At 38.2% G+C, this 21,623-nt stretch overlaps 1 protein-coding gene across 15 annotated transcripts in view; it reads right to left on the bottom strand.

The window, feature by feature from the left end:
* Nucleotides 1-3,102: 3,102 nt before the first annotated feature.
* The window catches only part of mecom (MDS1 and EVI1 complex locus), a 211,169-nt gene continuing 192,648 nt past the window's right edge, over nucleotides 3,103-21,623 (bottom strand). For 5 of the 15 annotated variants that reach the window (XM_051862362.1, XM_051862359.1, XM_051862366.1 and 2 more), the window contains 9 exons: nucleotides 21,438-21,528; nucleotides 19,712-19,738; nucleotides 13,770-13,936; nucleotides 12,258-12,335; nucleotides 10,707-10,876; nucleotides 10,418-10,562; nucleotides 5,453-5,692; nucleotides 5,197-5,368; nucleotides 3,103-5,068 (listed from right to left, as the gene is read on the bottom strand). In XM_051862362.1, the coding sequence (XP_051718322.1) occupies nucleotides 4,940-5,068; nucleotides 5,197-5,368; nucleotides 5,453-5,692; nucleotides 10,418-10,562; nucleotides 10,707-10,876; nucleotides 12,258-12,335; nucleotides 13,770-13,936; nucleotides 19,712-19,738; nucleotides 21,438-21,528 (1,219 nt within the window). In that variant the 3' untranslated portion in view covers nucleotides 3,103-4,939. The remainder of the gene's footprint in view (nucleotides 5,069-5,196; nucleotides 5,369-5,452; nucleotides 5,693-10,417; nucleotides 10,563-10,706; nucleotides 10,877-12,257; nucleotides 12,336-13,769; nucleotides 13,937-19,711; nucleotides 19,739-21,437; nucleotides 21,529-21,623) is intronic. The other 10 variants (XM_051862368.1, XM_051862360.1, XM_051862365.1 and 7 more) reach the window with 4 other exon arrangements.

The raw sequence follows: 21,623 nt of genomic DNA, 5'->3' as shown, positions 1-21,623 counted from the left end.
GCACGCATGCACACGACAGACGTACACGGCAAACAGCTGGTCAGTAATGGTCCATGTTGGCCTCTTTTCCTCCTCTGTAGACCCATTATCACCTTCACCCTACTACAGCACCCACAAACCCCTATCCAGCCGACCTCATCAAAGTGGGACGACCTGCTGTGACCTCATCAGAGCTGGCTGACCCATGATGACCTCATCAAAGCAGGACGCCCCGCTGAGCTCAGCGACTGACGGCTTGCACTGACCAAAAGCGGGCCATCAATTATCAGTGAGTGTGACACCGCTTTTACTGTTCAAGCACTGGTGTGAACCTTACATTCGACTTAAAGGATTAGTTCACTTCAGAATTAAAACTTACTGATAATTTACTCACCCCCATGTCATCCAAGATGTTCATGTCTTTCTTTCTTCAGTCGAAAAGAATTAAGGTTTTTGAGGAAAACATTCCAGGATTTTTCTATTTGTCCATATAATGAAAGTCAATGGGGTCCAAAATAACATTGGACCCTATTGACTTTTATTGTATGGACATTTTTCCGAAAATGCGTCCGAAATCGAATACTTCTCTACTATATGGTACGTGAAAAACAGTATGCGAACAGAGTAGTATGTCCGAATTCATAGTATTCGAAAAACAGTAGGCGAAAAGTACCCGGATGACTTACTACTTCTGGCGAGATTCTGCGCATACGATGAACACTTTACTATCCCATGAGACCACGGGAGAGGATTGATGAATGGAGTTGAAGGGACGTAACCGACGCTGGTAGGTCATGTGACAGTAACAACATGGCTGATGTAGTACGTCCGAATTCATTCACACTACACGCATTCGTACTATACTGAACATACTTTTTTAACAGGCGTGAGGTAAATTTAAATTCAAATGTAGTACCTACTCAACAGTACGAGATTTTGGACGCAGCTTGTGTTCTGCAGAAGAAAGAAAATCATACAACAATATGGAACAATATGAGTAAAGTATGAAATTTTGGGTTGAGAGACTTGATCTCACTCATAACTCAATGTGTAGTTACTATGTTTTGTCTTTGCGCGGCAGTGTCGCTATAACACCATAAGACAGAGTGGACAACAAAATCGGGTTTATGTTGAGTGAAAATGGCAGGAAACACAAAAGAGGTCTTAACTAATTTTCCCAAGCAAATCCCACCCTGCCTCTCATCACATATAAACACACAAAGCCTCGATCCCAGACAAGCAGTCATCACCCCTCTGTCCACAATGGCCATCCACCCACTACAAATCAGAAAGAGAGAAAGAGAATAACAGGGTGAGGAAAGGACAGAAGGAGAAGAATAGATGGACTGGAAGAGAGAGTGATAAAAATGGCATCCCTCTGGAAATGTAAAAAGAAAGACAATCGGGAATATGATTAGGAAGGAAAGAGGGAGAATTATGAGGGTGAGAACGAGGCATTCTGACCGGGTTGGCAGGAGAAGTTGGATCCCGTTTAAACAATGAGAGAGAGATGTCAGTCGAATGTTGTTTCTCATTGAGAGTTTGAGCGATGAGCCAGGTCATCACATCTCTCCACCTCATCCATCATTTCCCTCAAACAAACGAGTGCAGTGCGCATTCTTGCCTCCCTCCTCTCCCTTTCAGCCGCTTTTCTCTCTCCCTCTCAGACTCTCGCTGGCTGTGGGACAGTGGGCCTGTGTGAGAGCGATGACCGGGGATCAGACTCGCGCTGTGTCCGTCTGCCAGCGTGTGTGAACGAGATTTTTATGTGTCTCGGTGTGAAATAATACGAGTGGGTGTGTGAGAGAGCGGGTATCAAAAGGGTTTTATGCTGTTCTCAGAAAGATGTGCGTCTGCAGCACATTGAGTGTCTAAAATCGAGGGGCACCAGCAACTTATGCTCAGTAATTCACAAACAGAAAATGAATGGAAAATTGAATAAAATAAAGCCTATTTTAGGATTTTATTTCTAATTTTGACATTATTCAGTAGCCTAAAGTAATAATAATAAAAAACACCTCTACTGTAATGTAATAACTGTATTTCAATTGTAAAGTGCTACTGTAAGTATTTTATGTACTACATATATTGCTTATATACTGATTTTTTTTTTTTTTTTTTTTACATGAAATCAGCATGAATTAAAAGAAGCATAATAAATACTACCATAATACATACTTTACGTACATTATAAAACCCGTAAGACCTTCGTTCATCTCCAGAACACAAATTAAGATATTTTTGATAAAATCCGATGGCTCAGTGAGGCTTCCATTGACAGCAAGATAATTTAGACTTTCAGAAATCTACTAAAAACATATTTAAAACAGTTCATGTGACTGCAGTGATTCAACCTTAATGTTATGAAGTGACGAGAATACTTTTTGTGCACCAAAAAAAACCCCAAAATGACTTTATTCAACAATATCAAGTGATGGGTGATTTCAAAACACTGCTTCATGAAGCTTTGAATCTTTTGTTTTGAATCAGTGGTTCGGAGCGCGTATCAAACTGCCAAAGTCACGTGAACTATTGAAATTTCGAAACACTTATGACGTAATGAAGCCTCATTTACTGAAATTACATGACTTTGGCAGTTTGATACACCCGCCGAACCACTGATTCGAAATAAAAGATTCAAAGCTTCATGAAGCAGTGTTTTGAAATCGCCCAGCACTAGATATTGTTGTATAAAGTCATTATTTTGTTTTTTTGGTGCACAAAAAGTATTCTCGTTACTTTATAACATTAAGGTTGAACCACTGTAGTCACATGAACTGTTTTAAATACGTCTTTAGTAGCTTTCTGAAAGCGTTAATTATCTTGCTGTCAATGCAGGCCTCACTGAGCCATTGGATTTCATCAAAAATATCTTAATTTGTGTTCAGAAGATGAACAAAGGTCTTACAGGTGTGGAACGACATGAGGGTGAGTAATTAATGACAGAATTTTTGGGTGAACTAACCCTTTAATTAAAAATGTTGTCACAATGCAAACAATCTTGGTCCTACAAATAGGCATTCTATTATTGTATATTATATATATTTTTTTTTCTGTTGAGTTTGGGTTGACATGTCTTTCATGAGACCACCTGAAAAAGACCAAGGGAGACAGAGACAGTCGGAGAGTGCACAGTCCGCCCACACAGGAGTTTTTTTTTTTATTTCTCAGTAACTCCTCCCACAGTATTGAATTATAATGCAATACAGTTACATTGTAGAAAGCATTAAAACAGAAGTACCTCAACTCACTGATTACTTTTAAAAATGGGATTATAAACATCGACAAAAAACCCAAACAAACAAACAAAGTGAAATAGGAAAGATCTGGTCCTTCACCTCGTGAGGATGAACAAAATCTGGCATTTCTCATAGGTTTGGCACAAGAAATCAACATGGACCCAAACGTCACACAAGCTTGCAGACAACCATAGAAAATGTCAGGTACAGCTTGGACCAATCATGCGTTTTATGAAGAAATAATATCAGCTGTTTTTATTCTTCTTTCCTTTTTTTCTCTATTTTCTCTCTTTTTTTTAATATTTTACAGTTGAATCAATAAATTGTCATACAAAAAAAAATCTAAGTAATATCTATATCATTTACCAGTTTTATTAGAAGTATAAGCTGTGATGGAACGTTTAATACTATCTGGCATTCAGACTTCTACAAACCCCAGTAGAGTCTTGTCCCCCAAAATTTTCAGTGAGAAATTCTTCATTTCAACACAAGGGGGCGTTTGAGAGCAGTGCTATTCAGTAAACAAACTACAGTTTGCAGAGAAATAAATACAACTTTCAAGATACACAGCAATAACATTGACGACATCAACCAAGAAAATAAAGTGAGACAAAAACAAAGCAACAAACGACAAGGGGAAAAAAATAAAATAAAAATAAAACACAAGAAACCCATGATTGTCTATAAATGAAAGACACACGAGGACGGTGAAGCTAAGGACTAGCATTCAGGCTATTTAGTGGTATCGTTCGCCAACTAATGGAAAATGTTACCGTGGAAACGATAAAATGCCCTTTATGCGAATTCTACAGATTCAGTTCTTAAACTAGTTTTTCTCAATTTAGAAAAAAAATTGCTAGCATTTTTTTTTTTTTTACAACCACTCTTTCAACTTAAAAAAGAAACTAATTAAAAAGAGCCTCTGTTTTCGCACAAACTGGCGGGAAAAGTGGGTTGAAGGTAATGCAGTGCTTTAATTGGACAGAACTTGAAAATAGTCACTGTCTCGCTCCTTACTCCCTTTTTTTTTTTTAACAAGCAGCGTCAGTGAGAGGTCTAAAGGTCACACCTTTTATCTGTATCTGTTTACGTTTTTAAATTCACAAACTTCTGGAGAATGTCTTAAAAGAGAAACACTAAACCCCTCGCATAAGTTTGTAAACTTGTACGTTTCTGTACAAGACCTAAAAGAAACTGTTAAAATGCTTGAAAAACACACATGGTTGTTTTTTGTGTGTCTGTATTTGCGTGTATTTGTGTGTGATGTTGTTAATTCTAAATATATTCACAGGCCGGTAGGCGTCCGTCACATTTGTCTTGTGGAAGACTCTTATCTGTTACTCTTAGTAACTACGGTTTTAGAGGACAAAACTCACAAACATGACACCAACGTTTCATTAGCAATCTCAAAAACTGTTCACCAGCTGCCACTGCTGTGCAAAACATTGGAACTTGACAGAATAAATACAATTATTATTACGTATTACTACTATTGTCATCATTGTCTTCATCATCACCATCAAAATTACTGACACTACTGTCATTCCTACTAACTGTACTTGATAATCGATCAAACAGTCAATCAATAATTTGTTCATGTACATGGGATCTTGGTGCGTATGGTATAAGTGTACAAGGATTTGGGCACTTGTGCAGGTGTGTGTGTGTGGACTGGTAGTGTAACGCAATGTTAAGTTAGGTCACATGGTTACACAGGGGTGTCATACGTGACTGAGAGACTGAATGGCGCTGGGTTCTGCAGCGCGGGCCAAACTGTGCCACATCGGGGCATTATGGGTAGACGAATGGAGTGGATCCTTATCAGCTAGAGATAGCATCATAGCATATGCCTATAAACAAGAGAGACATACAGTTACAAATACACAAACTATATATTAATGGAAAATTTGATACTTAATTTGACTATAGTAATCAAATAAGTCATTTTAATTCTATAAGGTAACTGTCATGATGATACCTGTGACTTAGACTTCCTGTACAGAGGCTGCTTAATGCCTTCTTGCAGGTGGGCGGGGCCAAAGCTGCCGACATCACTGTCGCTAAGATCCCCGTCCTCCATACTAAAGTGACGGATGTGATCCAGCGTGGAGAAACTGCTGTGATCTTCGTCATCCTCATCCTCATTAAACCTGAAAACGCCGCAGAGATTATTGTTAAAAGATTCGATTTTAAAAGATTCAATTGCAACCCAAAAACTTTTTTTGTACGCGTACCTTCGTGGTGAGGATTTGCTGTTCATCTCCAGATCATCTGGTCCCTCGAAATCCATGTCATCGTTTATGATGTCATGATCCAGACTGCTAGGCACGCCATCCTCGCTGGGTTTCCTGACACTGTCGCTATGCTCCGCCTCCTCTTCCTCTGCTCCAAGCTCCTCCCCTTCTTCTTCGTCCAGGTCACGTGACCCCTGGCCAGGCAGGGTTTTGTCACCATCAAAATGACTGCCGTTTAGCCTACGGAGAACAGAGAGAATCATTTGTAATGACGTTATGCAGGCCTGAGTTTTTGACTGATACGCCAATCCCTGATTACAGAAAGAAAATCATTTAGCGCTGAAACCTAGTTCTGTTTGTCTCGAACAAATAAACCACCTTGAAAAGCAGAACCACATGCCCACGCTTTCTAAATGAGAGGAAATGCTCAAAGAAAGAAGGCGAGTGTGTGTTGGAGAAAGAGACTGTTTGTCATCAGTTACGAGGGCCCCTGGTTGGCAGAAACGAGCCGCCCATCGGCAGGGCACTTAGACAGCAGGCCTCTACACTTCCTCTCACTTATTTTCAGCTCTCTTTCTCACTCAGACAGCTCACATCTCCTCTTTCCCTAGTTTATTTTCTTCTTTATCTCCAATTCATCTAATAGGCCAAATATTTAGCTGACAGTCCATTTGGTGAGTGGAGAGAAGGAGCTGCCAAAGCAGCCATTTCCCCACAGAGACAGAGGCCAGCTATCCAAACTCACACACACACCAGCCAGCCAAAGGAGACACATTAAGGCTGAATCACTCGTTTTGTCCTGATTCTACTCTTTCCTCAACTTAAAAATAGCAATTTCCCATCTGAACTTTTAAAACAGAGAGGAGAAAATGCAAATACAGAGAGGATAAGGATATATACGCTTGTGTGTACAGATGTGTGCAATGAAAATTTCTCAGAGAAAGATTATCTACATCTAATTGAGAGATCTCAAGGCTATATTATATGAATTTTATATGTAGGCTAATAAATTACTTTTTATTGCCAATGTGTGAACAGCTTGTAATGAAACTTAAAAAAAGAGACCTTCCCCAACTTCCTAGATTGTCAATGAAAGCCTGTAGACTGATTTTTTTTTTTTTTTTTTTTTAAGGATTCGGGATGTTTTCGCTAGGAAAATCAAAAGTATATGGAGTATGCACGTTCCCAAGAGCCTCTTTTCTGCTCTATGACACATGAAATGAATGCTTATACAATGTTCAGGATAAAGCTGAAAGAGCCATTCTGTACTGTGATGTCAATGTGCCATGCTAAGAAAAGCGATTAATTCAAACTATAGTAGTCTCAAATATACTTTATAATTAAACCATCGTAACAGTGTAATTTTAAGGACCTCTTCTGTCGACATGATGAACATATCAACAAACATATCAACATCGCTATGATCAGACGCTTTCTTAACTGCTGTTTTCTCACCGCTGTCATTTTTGTTGTGTGTTTATTTTGTTATCGAGAGGAAAGCATGCAGCACATATTTACATATTCATCTATGCATCACTCTCAGCAGCGTGGGCGGTGTTGGGATGTTTGTTAACAGTATCGTATATGATAATATCAGGGCCTTGAATCACATTCAGTCTCTTGTACGTTACGTGTGCACAAGTGTGAGCACGAACAATAAGTTGCTGGCTGCAGTTCACTTAATGGCCACCAGTGTCGCTAATAACAAGGGTTTCTGAATTCTACATATAGCCCCTTTAAAGGTCCAGTTTGTAATATTTAGAAGGATCTTTTGACAGAAATGTAATATAATATACATAACTATATTTTCATTGGTGCATAAAGACCTTACATAATGAACCACTGTTTTTATTACCTTAGAATGAGCCATTTCTATGTCATACACCGCGGATCCCCTTACATCGAAGTCGCCATTTTGTTTCGCCATGTTTCTACAGTAGTCCTAAACAGACAAACTGCTCTACAAAGTGTGTTTGCTTGACTGCCAAAGTCACGTGATTTCAGTAAACGAGGCTTCGTTACGTCACAAGTGTTTTGAAACGTTTCTAAATTTCAATGGTTCACGTGACTTTGGCAGTTTGATACACGCTCCGAACCACTGATTCGAAACAAAAGATTCGTAAAGCTTCATGAAACAGTGTTTTAAAATCACCCATCACATAATATTGTTGAATAAAGTTGATATTTTGTTTTTTTTGGCGCAAAAAAAGTATTCTCGTCACTTCATAACATTAAGGTTGAACCACTGTAGTCACATGAACTGTTTTAAATACGTCTTTATTAGCTTTCTGGACACTGAAAGTGTAAATTAACTTGCTGTCAATGCAGGCCTCACTGAGCCATTGGATTTTATCAAAAATATCTTAATTTGTGTTCCGAAGACGAATGAAGGTCTTACAGGTGTGGAATGACATGAGGGTGAGTAATTAATGACAGAATTTTCATTTTTGGGTGAACTAACCCTTTAATGAAACAACTGGCGAACACCATTATGTTTGCTGAGCTATAAAAGAGCAACCTCTGAGCGATAACATTTTCTTCTAGGTTTCATCTCTCACCTCCGTTCTTTCCTCAGATTAGCGTAACTGCGCGAGGGTTAACCCTTTTCACATCTCGGATAATCCCTGAAATCACCTCCTCTCATCACTCTGCACCCCGCTAATACCGCGAGAGAGGGAACGCGAGAACGAGAGAGGCAGCGATGGCGTGATGATGAAAACAGATCGACTAATTAGAGAGAGCTGTGGTAATTTGTGGAGGATAAAGTATCTATCAGGAGCAGTCACTCTGACAGGAAACATTCAGCGACCTCTGACCTCCTCTCCCACACCTACTTCCTGTTCACAAACACATGTTGGGACCAGATGTGGGACGCGCGCAAACACACACAGTCGATGTTGTAATGACTCTAGGATCCTTTTAATGAAACAATGAAAAAATCAAAAAACAAAAGCCTGCAAGATCTTTATCTGACTCAATCTGTCACACACACGGATGACCAGGTCAAACATTTAAACCGTCATCCAACCTGATGATCATTTCTGGGAAATGATCAACGATAATTATCATATGCAGATGGCAAAATTCATGTACGCACACGCAGCCAAAAGTCAACAGCGTTCTGCACGCGCTCGCAATCGGCCAATCAGTAATCACGTCCTCCTGGAGACCTGCCCCAATCTTTGCTCTTAAAAACCGCAGGCGACAGGGTAATGATTAACAACCATACAGAATATATGTACACACACAGATACGTTCACATGTGCGGTTAATACACACTGCAATACCAGTCCGTTCCTTTCATGTGATGGTATTCACTCAGAGGTGAGGGTTAATGAATAAGGCATGAGAAGTGTTGTGTTCAGTAATGTTTGTGTATAATAACCTCCATTCTGCCTGAGGCAACTAGCGCCAACTGATGACTGACAGCCTAATGGACACTTCGTTTGCGGGTGAGTTTGTGCGCGCGTGTGTGTGTGAGAGAGAAAGCCTGCACATGACTATGTGTAGTTAGTTTGTTAGTTACCGAGTTGAAGTTTGAGTTTTTACCTAAAATTTAACTTAAAAGATCAATTTAACTTCTGACATTGAACTGAAAAAAAAAAAAATAATAATAATAAAAAATAAATGAATAAAAATAACTGAAATAAATAAATAAAAAGTAAAAAAAAAATGTAATCAAGAAAATTATCTTATAAACCTGATACATTAATAATAGTATAAAATAAAATAGTCAGATTTGACAGAAGGAAATGGACTGAGAGCCGATGTGAAGATTTATTTGAACCTGCGCTACTTGTACAAGCTCAATGTTTGAGCACATCCACTAACCACTAAGCCAAAGCTCTGATGACAAATAAGCCGTTTTACCCAATAAACAGAGCCGGCACCAGGACACAGGAACTGGGGGGGAATCTATATTCTAGGGGGTCTATATTCTAGCTGAGCCCCTAGCATGTTTTTTAAGGCGACCATTATTTTAGAACACGCCAGAACAGATATGTATCGCGTTTATTTAGTTTTTCCTTTTTTATTCAAACTTGTAAACTATATGATATTTTCCGATTGTCAAATATGTGGAAATGAATGTGTTTTGTCATTTAAATACCTTTTATAATAATCACGCTAGTTGATATAATACGCAGTGAGTTTGCACCGCGATTCACAGGATCTGTCATCACGTAAATTCATCCATTTTTCTGAAAATACATAAAAGTGGCTGTTGGCGCCGATAGCCTCGTGGGCAGCGCGCCGACATATGGCGTGGTTGCGCTTCGGGTGTCCCGAGTTCGGGTCCTGGCTCGCGGACCTTTCCCGATCCCGTCCCCCTTTCTTTCTCCCACTCGCTTCCTGTCAATAATCTATACTGTCCTATCAAATAAAAGCCAAAAGTAAAAAAAAAAAAAAAAGGTATGTGGCTGGTGTACTGGGAGAAGAATAGAGTAAACTTTACACAAATGTGTATCTGATATGAATGTAACACGTCAAATTATAATTGAAAGGTTTATTATTGCAGCTTCCATAGATATCGGTGTATGGAATTGGAATTTAACAAACTCTAAATGTCTTTTTAAACTCATTTCTATTTAAATGTCTGAAACCTCAAATAAACATTATGTGGTTGAAAACACTGAATAGTTGTGATATATGAAAAGCACTGAGCGCGTCGGTCTCTGGCTCAGCCAAAGCATGAAAGCACCTTTGAATTTACACACTGAACGTTTTAATCACACCGCTGTAGTCGTACTCGTCAAAGGGTTAAAATCAGATTCCGTTTCGAGAGTGGAGGGGGGACAAATTCAAACAGAGGGGGCACAAATCAGATCTGAGGGGGCAATGCCCCCTTTTGCCCCCTCGTGGCACCGGCCCTGCCAATAAAGATTATATTTTGTATATGAACACTGTATTTATTAGTGTAACAAAGGAAGAAAATGGAAGAAAATGGTGGAAGAAAATGGTGCTTACCCTTCCTCGGAGTGTGACGGAGATGTGGCGTTCCGTGCCGTGTTACTGATGAAGTTACGTATTTCGTTAAAATACGAGTCCTCCTTGTCCTCCAAGATGGCACTGCCACTGTCCAGCTCTGAACGAGGCGACGACATCGCTGTGCCTAAACATAAAATACAACATATAGTAGTATAGATTATTAAATAACTAATAATAACCATTAACAGTTGCTAACAAATGTTTTTATATATATATATATAAAATGTGTGTGTGTATATATAATTATATATAATATGTGTGTGTATACCTGATAAATTACCATTCTCGTGTTTTTTGAGGTGCCGGTCCAGGTTGGTTTGTTGCCCAAAGCAGCGGTCACAGAGGTGGCATTTGAAGGGTTTCTCTTTGTTATGGATGTTACGGATGTGACGCTGAAGATTTGATGAAATACTGAACGAACGATCACAGTACTTACATCTGCGGACACATAGACACATATGTACATAATTAGACAATACAGCATTTACAATATACAGACACGAGAAATCAAACTCTCTCGCTTTATCTGTCTTGCACACACGCAGGGTCCTAAACACATGATTGAGTGGTCATGAACTCTTTGTCTCTAATCTTTGGCCAACTCAGTAACACTCAAACTCTCTCGTCCACATCCTCCCACTGCCTTGAAAACGACTGCATGTGCCAAGTCTCTTCATGCAGAATTATCCCGTATGATTACGTGATCATATCTTCCCCTCGACCGTAGAGTTGTGCACTAAACTGCGTCTCACAGGAACCTGTTATCTCTCCCTCGCTCTCTCCGTCTCGCCCCCCTCCAAAAGCAACAGAAAAAATAGAAATTAAATTGTAGTTAAAGGCTGATCACCGGCTTGTTTAAAGCCCTGCCAGCACGAGGAGATTGAGGCTATCTGGAAAGTAACACAGCCCTGTACAAACCTCCCCTGTGGTCAGACGGACCACAAACGCAGTGTGTGCGCACGCCTGTTTCTGTTCAGTATTTTAGTACTCCCTGAAAGAGTCTGAGGACCAAACACGGCCTAATTACCCAGCTGCCTTTGCTGGCCTACAGCTGTACGGAACTCATCACCCCTATTATTCATACACACTTCCTTCAGCCTCCTTGTCTGTCTGTCCTTCTGTCTTGTGGACTTCACCTCACTCTTTCCCAATGTCAATAACTGCATATTTCAAAGACTAAAATGACAAATATCACATTTACTATAGCGATTTCCATGATATTTTGGGATTTTATTAAATTTTGGGACTTTTCCTGTCCTAAAACTCACAAATTGAATCACTCTCATAGTTCCAGGGTTTCAATGACAGGACGTCTTCTGTGGTAAATATAAGAACAGTTCACTTCAAAAGTGACCCCTTTCTGCCATGTCTGCTTATATCATGGTTACATTTAATAACACTCTATATATATTGTGGACAGATTATACTGACATGATTGAAAAATTTAAACAGAAATGACATGCTTTTATTAAAAAAAAAGCTAGTCAAAAACACTAACATTCAAAAAGTATTTTTATTAATAATGATAATCACAATAATTCTTCGGCCAGTATAGTTCATCATAGCTCAATGGTTTGTGCCAACTTGGTGCATTAATCCATGCCAACAAATGGCCATTGCACGGAAGAATACCTCAGTAACATACATCCGAATTGGTATCATTTTGGCAGTATAAAGACCCGTGGTATTACTCATATCTAGTCAGAAATACTCCTGGATTCAACCGAAATTCTTCGGTGCTACATGCTATTTGCTGAGTATGTGAAATAACTGATTACATCATTCAGTATATATTAGTGTGTGTGTGAGAGAGTGTCACCTGTAAGGCTGCTCTCCTGTGTGTGTCCGTAGATGTCTTGTAAGGTTGGCCGAGCGTGGGAATATCTTGCCACAGTATCTATAGGGGAAGGAAACAGATCTCCAGGAACAATACTCAGCAATACACACACAAACACGCTTCCCAAAACCCCCTGCATTCCATGCTCAGTGCTGTCAACACTCATTAAACATCAAACAAAGGTTTACTGAAACATCTTATTAATGAAACAAACAAAAAAGTTATTATAAATATGATCACTGTAATAAATTATATAATAAATAATAATTTATTATGGTTTAGTTTGTCCTAGGGTATAACAAAATACCGGTATTGGCGATAACCATTATGTATAAAAAATGAAATATTAATATTGTGTCAATACTACACATACAATAATATTGTAAACAATCCTGCGCCAGTTACTGTAGTTTATAATTAAATACGTATAGTTTACTGTATAATTTATTTCGAGTTGTTTAATTAGTTACTATATATACTTATACTTACTATATAATGTTTTTGGATTCTTTTGTGTAATTACTATATAATTTGCTAAGTTTTGTTGTTTACCAGCGCATTACTAAGAAATTAATTACTATAATTTAATTACTTTCCTTTGAAAAAGTAAAGTAAGGGATTACTCTTCATTTTTCTGTAATTTAATTAGTTACTTCTGATGTAATTTCATTAAATATCTGTACAATATAGAACAATTCTATATAAAACAAAAGTGGATTTAACATCAAAATGTAACATCTGATGATAAAATGTATGTTTTTAATGTAACCTTCTCCCTTTAAATACTTTGGTCAGTTCAATAATAATTTATGCAGTTTTATATTATTTATACGAAAGAATTAAAAGAGCAGTTTCATGTCTATGTTGTTCAATTGGTCGAGGTTAATACAGGATTTAGAAAGTAATTAGTAATATGTAATGCAATCATTTTTAGAGAGAGTAATTAGTACAGTAATCAAATTATTTAGATTATTTTGTTTGTTTAGTTACTATACAATTGGCTTTGTTTTGTTTGTTTAATTACCATATACTGTTTTTAGATTTGTTTTAGTTACTATATATATATATATATACACACTAGTGGGTGCAGGACACTATAGTTCATTTATGTAAGTGAGGATAGCAAAATAAAGTAAACTGTGACATATTTTACCCAAAAATTCTTCATAAGGTGGACTACCAGTAAAATTGATAAAAATCTGGGACCAAAAATTATTCAGACACTTTGACCTGACCATGTTTTACTCAAGTGTTATCTGACATAATTAAGATTAATTTTTTCTGACACAGTTTAACTCTGAGATCTTGTCATATTTTATTACCAAACTACAGTGAATAAACTATTAATGAATGAAATGTTCAAGGTGTCTGAATAAATTTTGGTTTGACTGTATATGGTATTTAAAAAGTAGATCATTCAAGTGTTATTTTTTAATAAGAGTTTAATAAGCCATAATGTTCTAGGAGGAAATTGATGTTCGTTGTCATGTTTACCTGCAGGTGTAGCGCTCTTTGCCCTTGCGTAACAGTGTCTCAGGAAGGGTGGTGGGCGGAGCCCGGAAGTCGAACATGGAGGGAACGGAACGCATGATGTCACCGCCGTCTGGCTTCAAAGAGCCAAAGGATTCCAGCTTTTCAGCCATGTTTTCAATCGCCGACATCTGCGAGAGATAGAGAAAAGTTTTATTACCTCATTGTGAGGTCTTTAAGGACACACATGCCCACTGTGTTACCCACATTTATTGACATGGAGTTGTGTTCTACCACAGATGTGTGGGGAAAAACGTCGACCGTGAACTTTCACTCTCGGATAACAGTGTGAAATGCTTTTACTGATCTGTAATGTCCAATTTTGGCGCACAAACACAAATAACAATGCACGTTATAAGAAGGACCACACGTGCGCGCGCACACACACACACACACACACACACAGAGATTCATGTGGATAAGAACTGCTGCCAATTTACTAATTAAGCCTAACAGTTGCTTTCATCAGAAATGGACACACTCTCAAAGGGGAAGGAGCTACATGTGTGTGTCAGCCAGAGAATGAGAACAACATAAGGCCTGTGTGTGTGTGTGTGTGTGTGTGTGTGTGTGTGTGAGGCGCACTGAAGAGCAGGAGTGATTCATGTCCTATGTTGGCCATAAAGCATTCAGTGCACAATATGAGCAGACAGCACATTCGTCAATATGAAAGATGTTGACATTACTGATCAAGGCTGAGACAGCAGTAATAATGATATCATAGGAAGGAGAGGGGGGGGACGGAGCTGAGGGAGGGAGGGCTGGGGGGTCCCTGTAGGCGAGCAGGCCTATCAACTGCAGCGCAACAGTGAGGGCTTTCAGAAAGCACAGCGGATTTGCATTATTTCATGTGTGTATTGAATTTTCCCCTTTTCTTATATCAGGTTTTCATGACAAATCAGTCCTGATTCACAGTGAAAGACATACATGACACACACATACACACACAGACTTGCATACATAAATGCACACAAAAGATGTCTGTTTCCTTCAGCAGAAAATACAGAAGTTTTAAGAAAGAAAGAAAGAGAGAAAGAAAGAAAGTTTCTCCTAGACAGAAATGGAGAGCCAATGGGGGCTTGTGTCTCCAGCTCCTGCCTGATCTCAGCAAGGTCTCAAATTGCGCTCAGATTTTGTGTCTCCAATCAGAAGTTAAAGATCTCAATATATAAACTCAACCCATTTCTCATCAAGTTCCTTCAAGACCAAGTAATCTGAGCTCTGTTATGCAGGAAAGAATGAAATAGACACAAAAGGTTGTTGACATACAAGTGAAATTAAATTAATGTGGATGGCATTGCTTTGGTAATCTTGGAAAAATGTAATATTGAGATGTTTTGCAGGTATGAGATGTTTTGCAGTGTTTTCTTAGAAGAAAAATCGAAGAAAGAAAGGGGATAAATCTTTACAAGTAGCCTATTATGTGAATGAAAAGGACAAAAAAAAGGGGGCACTGAAAGAGAGGGAAAGATCAACACAGGATAATTTGGACGTTTGATGAGGAATGACAGCTGGGAGTTAAAGATCTCCATTGGAACGTCAGGATCACATCCTCCGGGAGGATGTGAAGTGTCAGACCTGTTTGACACCAACTCTCTCTCCCTCTCTCCATAAGCCACAGACAGAGAGAAAGAGGGAGAGATGGACAGAGAGACAGATGTGTATCTAATGAACTACCGTCATATGCTTTCTCTACTAATGCTCGGCTAACACTCTATTAATATTAGCACTTAATTTTTCTTTTTTCCCCCTTTTTTCTATTTCTATTCTCTCTATTTATTTTTAAAAAATCCTTTGCATAACTGGGACTTGACACGGCACTTGCACACTGCTGCACTCATGTTGATTTGATTAGTTCGATTGTTCTCATTTGTAAGTTGCTTTGGAGAAAAGCGTCTGCTAAATGATTCAATGTAAATGTATTAGCATCTCAAGCATAACTCAACAAAACATTGTCATTTTTCACTTATCAGCCTGACCACTAAACCACAACACTGGGAGTAAACACAATTTTATCTAATTATCTAAATGAGCGCATACGCTATATAAATATACAGTTATATATGTATTCTGTCATAAAGTAAATATATATACAACTACTGGTCAAAAGTTTTTGAATGGTAAGATTTTTTAATGTTTTTAAATAGAAAGCTTTTGTAAGATTATCACTACTGTTCAACGTTTTTTTTTTTTTTTTTGTTGTTGAAAGAAATTAAAGAAATTAATACTTTTATTCAGCAAGGATGCATTAAATTGATCAAAAGTGACTGTAAAGACATTTATAATGTTACAAAAGCTTTCTATTTCAGATAAATGCTGTTCTTTTGAACTTTCTATTCATCAAATAATCCTGAAAAAAAATTATACACAACTGTTTTCAACATTGATAATAATAAAAATAGCTTAAATCTTTTTTGAGCAGCAAATCGGCATATTCAGATGATTTCTGAAGGATCATGTGACACTGAAGATTGATGCTGAAAATTCAGCTTTTCCAACACTGAAATAAATTGCATTTTAAAATATATTCAAATAGAAAACAGTTATTTTAAATTGTAAAAATATTTCACAGTATTACTGTTTTTGCTGTATTTTGGATCATATAAATGAAGCCTTGGTGAGCAGATGAGACTTTTTTAAAAAAACATTAAAAAATCTTACCGTTCAAAAACTTTGTGTATTTAAAGAACATACTGTAATTAACGAACATATTTTCCCTTTTAGTTTTGACAGATTTACTGTATCTTGTTTGAACATTTGTCATCATAGGAATATCTCTTCAGGATCTTTACTGTTTCTCTGCAGAATGAGATTGAATGCGGACCGAATAAAGACTTGTGCTCACGTCTCCTGCTTCTATGACTTTTCTCCATAGAAAAATACCCCATGTGACTCCTTTAGATTTTCTGAAGAGATCTCAACAATGTCTCAAACTGCTCTCAGATTTGCCAAAATAGCCAAGTCTGCAATCAAAAGTTAATTTTGATATGAGCTCAAACATCTGCACTATGCTATCAACATTAATTTTATAGCTCTATGATCTTACTGCATGTCAACAATTGTCTCATTTATGTCTATTTTCATTTCTCCTTAGGGATTTTAGAAGAAACATCTGAGACAAAGTTCCATGTAACATAACAGACTCCATAGAGAGCTATGAAAGAGCAATAAAACATTCCTCCGGGCCAGAGGTTTCTTCCACAAAGTACATCTAGGTCAAAAAAAAAACACACATTCACATTCACACATGCATATTTTATAGTCATTTTGATTGGTCCTTGAAGTCTAAACACATTACCATAGATTGGTATCTCTATGATTGCTGTAACAACTAAGTCCAAAGAAATCTGTGATCGGCAACGAATGGACTTCCTGGATCGTTAAGTAGCCTTCACCCTCTCCATCTCTCTCGCTGTGGTAGGGCAGCTGTTGAGTTGCCCATTCTCAGTAGTGTGTGTCTGAGAGGCCCTTCATTAGTAAGAGCTTTTTCAATTGTTGATCTTATCAGGGTACCAGATGTCTTGGTTCTGGAAACCCCCCTTATGCTATCACACACACTCAGAGAGGGGTCCCAGAGAGACTGTTACCCCTCCAGTGATGCGATGCCGTACAGGGAGTGTCGCCACCCCAAATCAGAGCTGTGGTCTGTTACTCTCTCTATGTAAATAATCACATTCACTGCATTATCAGTGGTAGCCATCAGAAATAACAACTGTTCTGTCTGGTTAACACACACACTGGTACACAAGAGTGCACCAAATGACACATAAACACTGCAGATTCATTCACACGGTCACAGTCAAAAGACATTCTTCCACTGTTCAACCAAAGTGCATTTCATTTGAAGACTAGTTTTAGTGTTTTATATAAATATATAAGAGCTAATGTGCAGTTTTACTGTACTTAAATCAAAAAAACTAATCAATCTGTTGCCATGCATTGAACAAATAACACAAAAAAGTGCAAAAGAACGGATGTTTACTGACTAAACATTAATCTTCTCTGAATGGAAATGACTTTGGACCAGATTTAGCTGTTCTGCGTATGATTTGAGCCACTTTTCCACCATCAGGCCAAACCGTTTCTTTGCTTAACAGTTCCATTCCGTGCCGATCCGGTCGGATGGTTTTGATTTTCCATTGAGGGCTGATAACAGAGCTCTTTGGAATGTAATACAAATGCATCAGTCTTACAGAGTTTTTGTTATTACAGCGTTTTATTATTAATTTGTTTATGTCGCTCAAATAGTGTGCTTAGCCAGCTATAGAGAAAATGGTAGCCAGGCAACAGACAGGTGACCAATCCCGAGTGGCGACGTCACTACACTCAGGCTGCATTTAACTCCACTTTTAGACATACACTTGTGAACGTCCCTGAGCACTTTCCTTCGGGGGAATCCCCACCGCTATTTTGAAGTGCGTTTAACTTCGTCAGGTGAACGAGGGAAGTTTATTTGGACAGACCCTCACCTCGACCCCTCGATTTTGACCGAGGGAGCGAGTCTACTCAACATTTACACTTTCAGGCAGGTCCATAGACCACAATGCACTATGATTGTGACGTCACAGCAGATCGCGCTTAATTTACCCCCACCCCACACAACTCTAGTGTATGATATTGGCGTTATTTTGACATTTAACCGCATTTAAAGGTGCAATGTTTAAAATTTGTGAGGATCTATTGACAGAAATGCAATATAATATACATAACTATGTTTTCAGTGGTGTATAAAGACCTTACATAATGAACCATTATATTTTTATTACCTTAGAATGAGCCATTTCTATTTACATACACCACGGGTCCCCTTAAAGTCGTCATTTTGCACTGGCATGTTTCTACAGCAGCCCTAAATGGACACACACTCTACAGAGCGCGTTTCATCACTATGTTGTTCTTCTTCTAAATCATTCGTGTTTTTAGAAGCAGCTTGCATCATCACAACGTTGAATATGCACGAAGAAGAAGTAGTAGTAGTAGTAGTCGTCTTCTGGTTTATTAGAAGCAGAGACCGTTCTTTGTTACAAGTAAGAAGATCGTACTCTCTAATGTCTCAGATGACATCTTTGTCTTGTGTCAGCCAGATGGCCACTGTAGCTTCTCTATTTTGCTTTAAAAGGGAGGGGTGAGCACCATTGGTTGCAGTTTGCAACCTCACCGCTAGATGCTGCTAATATTTACATACTGCACCTTTAATACTTGTAGCTACCTTAAGCTGTCTGTTTTTTAAACACAGCTATAGTTTACTGTATAGTTACATTTTTGTTTGGGTATTTTTTAATAGTTTATATTTAATATAAATATATGAATATATTCAATATATATATATTATTTTAACAGCCCGAGCATACAAACAGGCCTATAGAATGGTGCGTAAAACAAATTCATAAGGAAAAAAACTGTAAATAATAAATCAGCTCCATTGCAGACTCCAAGTGATCAATGGTTAGGGCGTTTCATTTAAACACATTTCAAGGGTTCCGCCAGTAGTGGGCACTCATGCAACGTAAGCAATGACGTACATCTGAGTGAACGAGACGGAGGGAAGTTAGCGAGGGAAGGCAATAAAAAATTGGACTTAAACGCAGCCTCATTCTACCAGCACGGTTTAGCACGGTTAGCCAACCGTGATGAGAACAGTTTGTAATCTTGCCGTGCCAAACCAAGCTCAAGTTCAAGAAATACAACTGCAACTGCTCCTTACCATTCTTATAACCGTTTGGCCCGACGGTGGAAATGCATGCATTTGTTTGTTTGAGCCATGCATTTAATCTACCATGTCATGTTAATAGTGAGCTGCAGTGTACATGTACATGTAGCAACAGGGTGACTGGCATGAAATTATTAAGCATGTGAGTGTGTGTGTGGTGAAAGCACATGACATGAATTAGTTTGGAGTAACTTACCCATGTTCTCTGATCAGGCATGCGAAACTGGGGGCAGGACAGAAGGGAAACAGCAAATCAAAATCAAGAATCAGACTGATCGCGTGTGTTATGCAATGTGATGTTTAGTAAAGGTTAACATCCCACACTTATAGAAATTTATTTTATTTTATCCAGTGGTTATCTAACTATTTTGACTATATATATATATATATGTGTGTGTGTGTGTTCTGAACACTAAAGATAAAAAGAAGCAATATTTATAAAAAAAAATACAGTAAAATATGAATATAACAATAATAATAATAACAATAATATTTATTATTATTATTAACTAATTAAAATGCAACTGGTGTTGCCTGAATATAAAATCATTGAAAGTTTCATTTTAATGCTAAATTAACTTATATTGTATAATTTCTTCATCCCTCCCCCACAACAATCCATTCATCTCCCAATGATTGTATCGTGCTCTACTGCCTACCATCAAACTAATACAGTACATTTTAAACTGCATGTCCCATAATACATCTGTGCTGTCAATAGTATCCCTGGTGCTGATTAGAGAGTCCAGTGAGCATAGTGCAGTAAAGTGGATGCTGATAGGTCACCTCGTTAGACAGTGTGTCAGGGACATGTGGATATTATCTCACTCAGACACAAAGCATACACAGGGAATAAATCAGGCCAATGAAACAGCCCATAAAACACTGTCCTGAAACAGCCAATAAAACACTACACCAGTAAGCGTCTATGTGTGTGCTTCAGGGTCTTTATGTGTACCAGACATGTGTGTGGGTTTATATGAGAACTATGTATTATTTTTACAGAACACTGATAGCGAACACACAATGACATAAAGCAGACAGGTTACTTAATACACACAAATAAGGTTACATAGACACTCAGGCACAAAACCACACATTACACTCTGACGAAATCACTCATTCCAGATGCACAAATCACATAAATCACATAGATTTACAATACACACACACACACACACACACATACACACACACACACACACACACACAAACACGCAGACTCTATATCCAGGGATATGGGTCAGTGTCTGGCAGTTTAACAGGGTATCATATTGTGACATCATAATCAAAGACACCCACATAGAGACGTGTCACAAAGCTCCCACCCTGTCTGAATCTCACATCTGGACCTGATCACTCAGTAAAAGAACCACATGGAGGAACATAGGAGTTGCTATGCTAATGCTAAAACACTGGGGCCCTGTAAAGCTACTGCCAACATACTGTAGCTATTACGTCAATACTAGCGTCATGAGGAGTTATTTTGTCAATATTGGAAATTGCATTCAATGGGACAAGTAATGCTATGTTAGCATTTAAAATTGCTTTGAATTTGGTTAATGTACTGAACTGATTTTAAGGCAGCTGTAAGTGATTTCTGCATCCAAAATACACTAAACTAAAATGTCAATATTGCAAAAATGATGACACAGTAAAATAATGGGATTCTTGATGTTTTTACCACGGACTTTACGCACTATTGGTAGGAACTAACAGATGAGAAAGCTTCCAAACTGGTCATGGTGCACATACAGCACTTTTTATCTGCGTTTGAGTCTGGAACAGCTTGCATTAACACTGACTGCAGTGACACAGAAAGAGGCAATTGAAAATAGGCTAATGATTTGTGCAGGGCTGTGGGGATGAGGTGATAAAATAAAATGGAGTTAGCAGTGGGAAAATATTCTGACAAATCTCACCTGTGGGTGGAAGAGAAATCCAGGAGCTGGCCGCATATACTTGTCCTTGAGGACTTCGAATGGATCATTCATCTTTCTCTTCTCAACCCTGCTGATGTTAAATTTCTATCAGTTCTCATAGCGAGTTTAATCAAACTAAATCTATTCCATTATGCTAACACAGTAGGAAGCACATGTGATTGACAG

The sequence above is a fragment of the Ctenopharyngodon idella genome, chromosome 15 (assembly GCF_019924925.1).
Source record: "Ctenopharyngodon idella isolate HZGC_01 chromosome 15, HZGC01, whole genome shotgun sequence".
NCBI lineage: Eukaryota > Metazoa > Chordata > Actinopteri > Cypriniformes > Xenocyprididae > Ctenopharyngodon > Ctenopharyngodon idella.
Note: the sequence above shows the minus strand (reverse complement) of the source record. Positions and strands in the feature narration are given on the sequence as shown.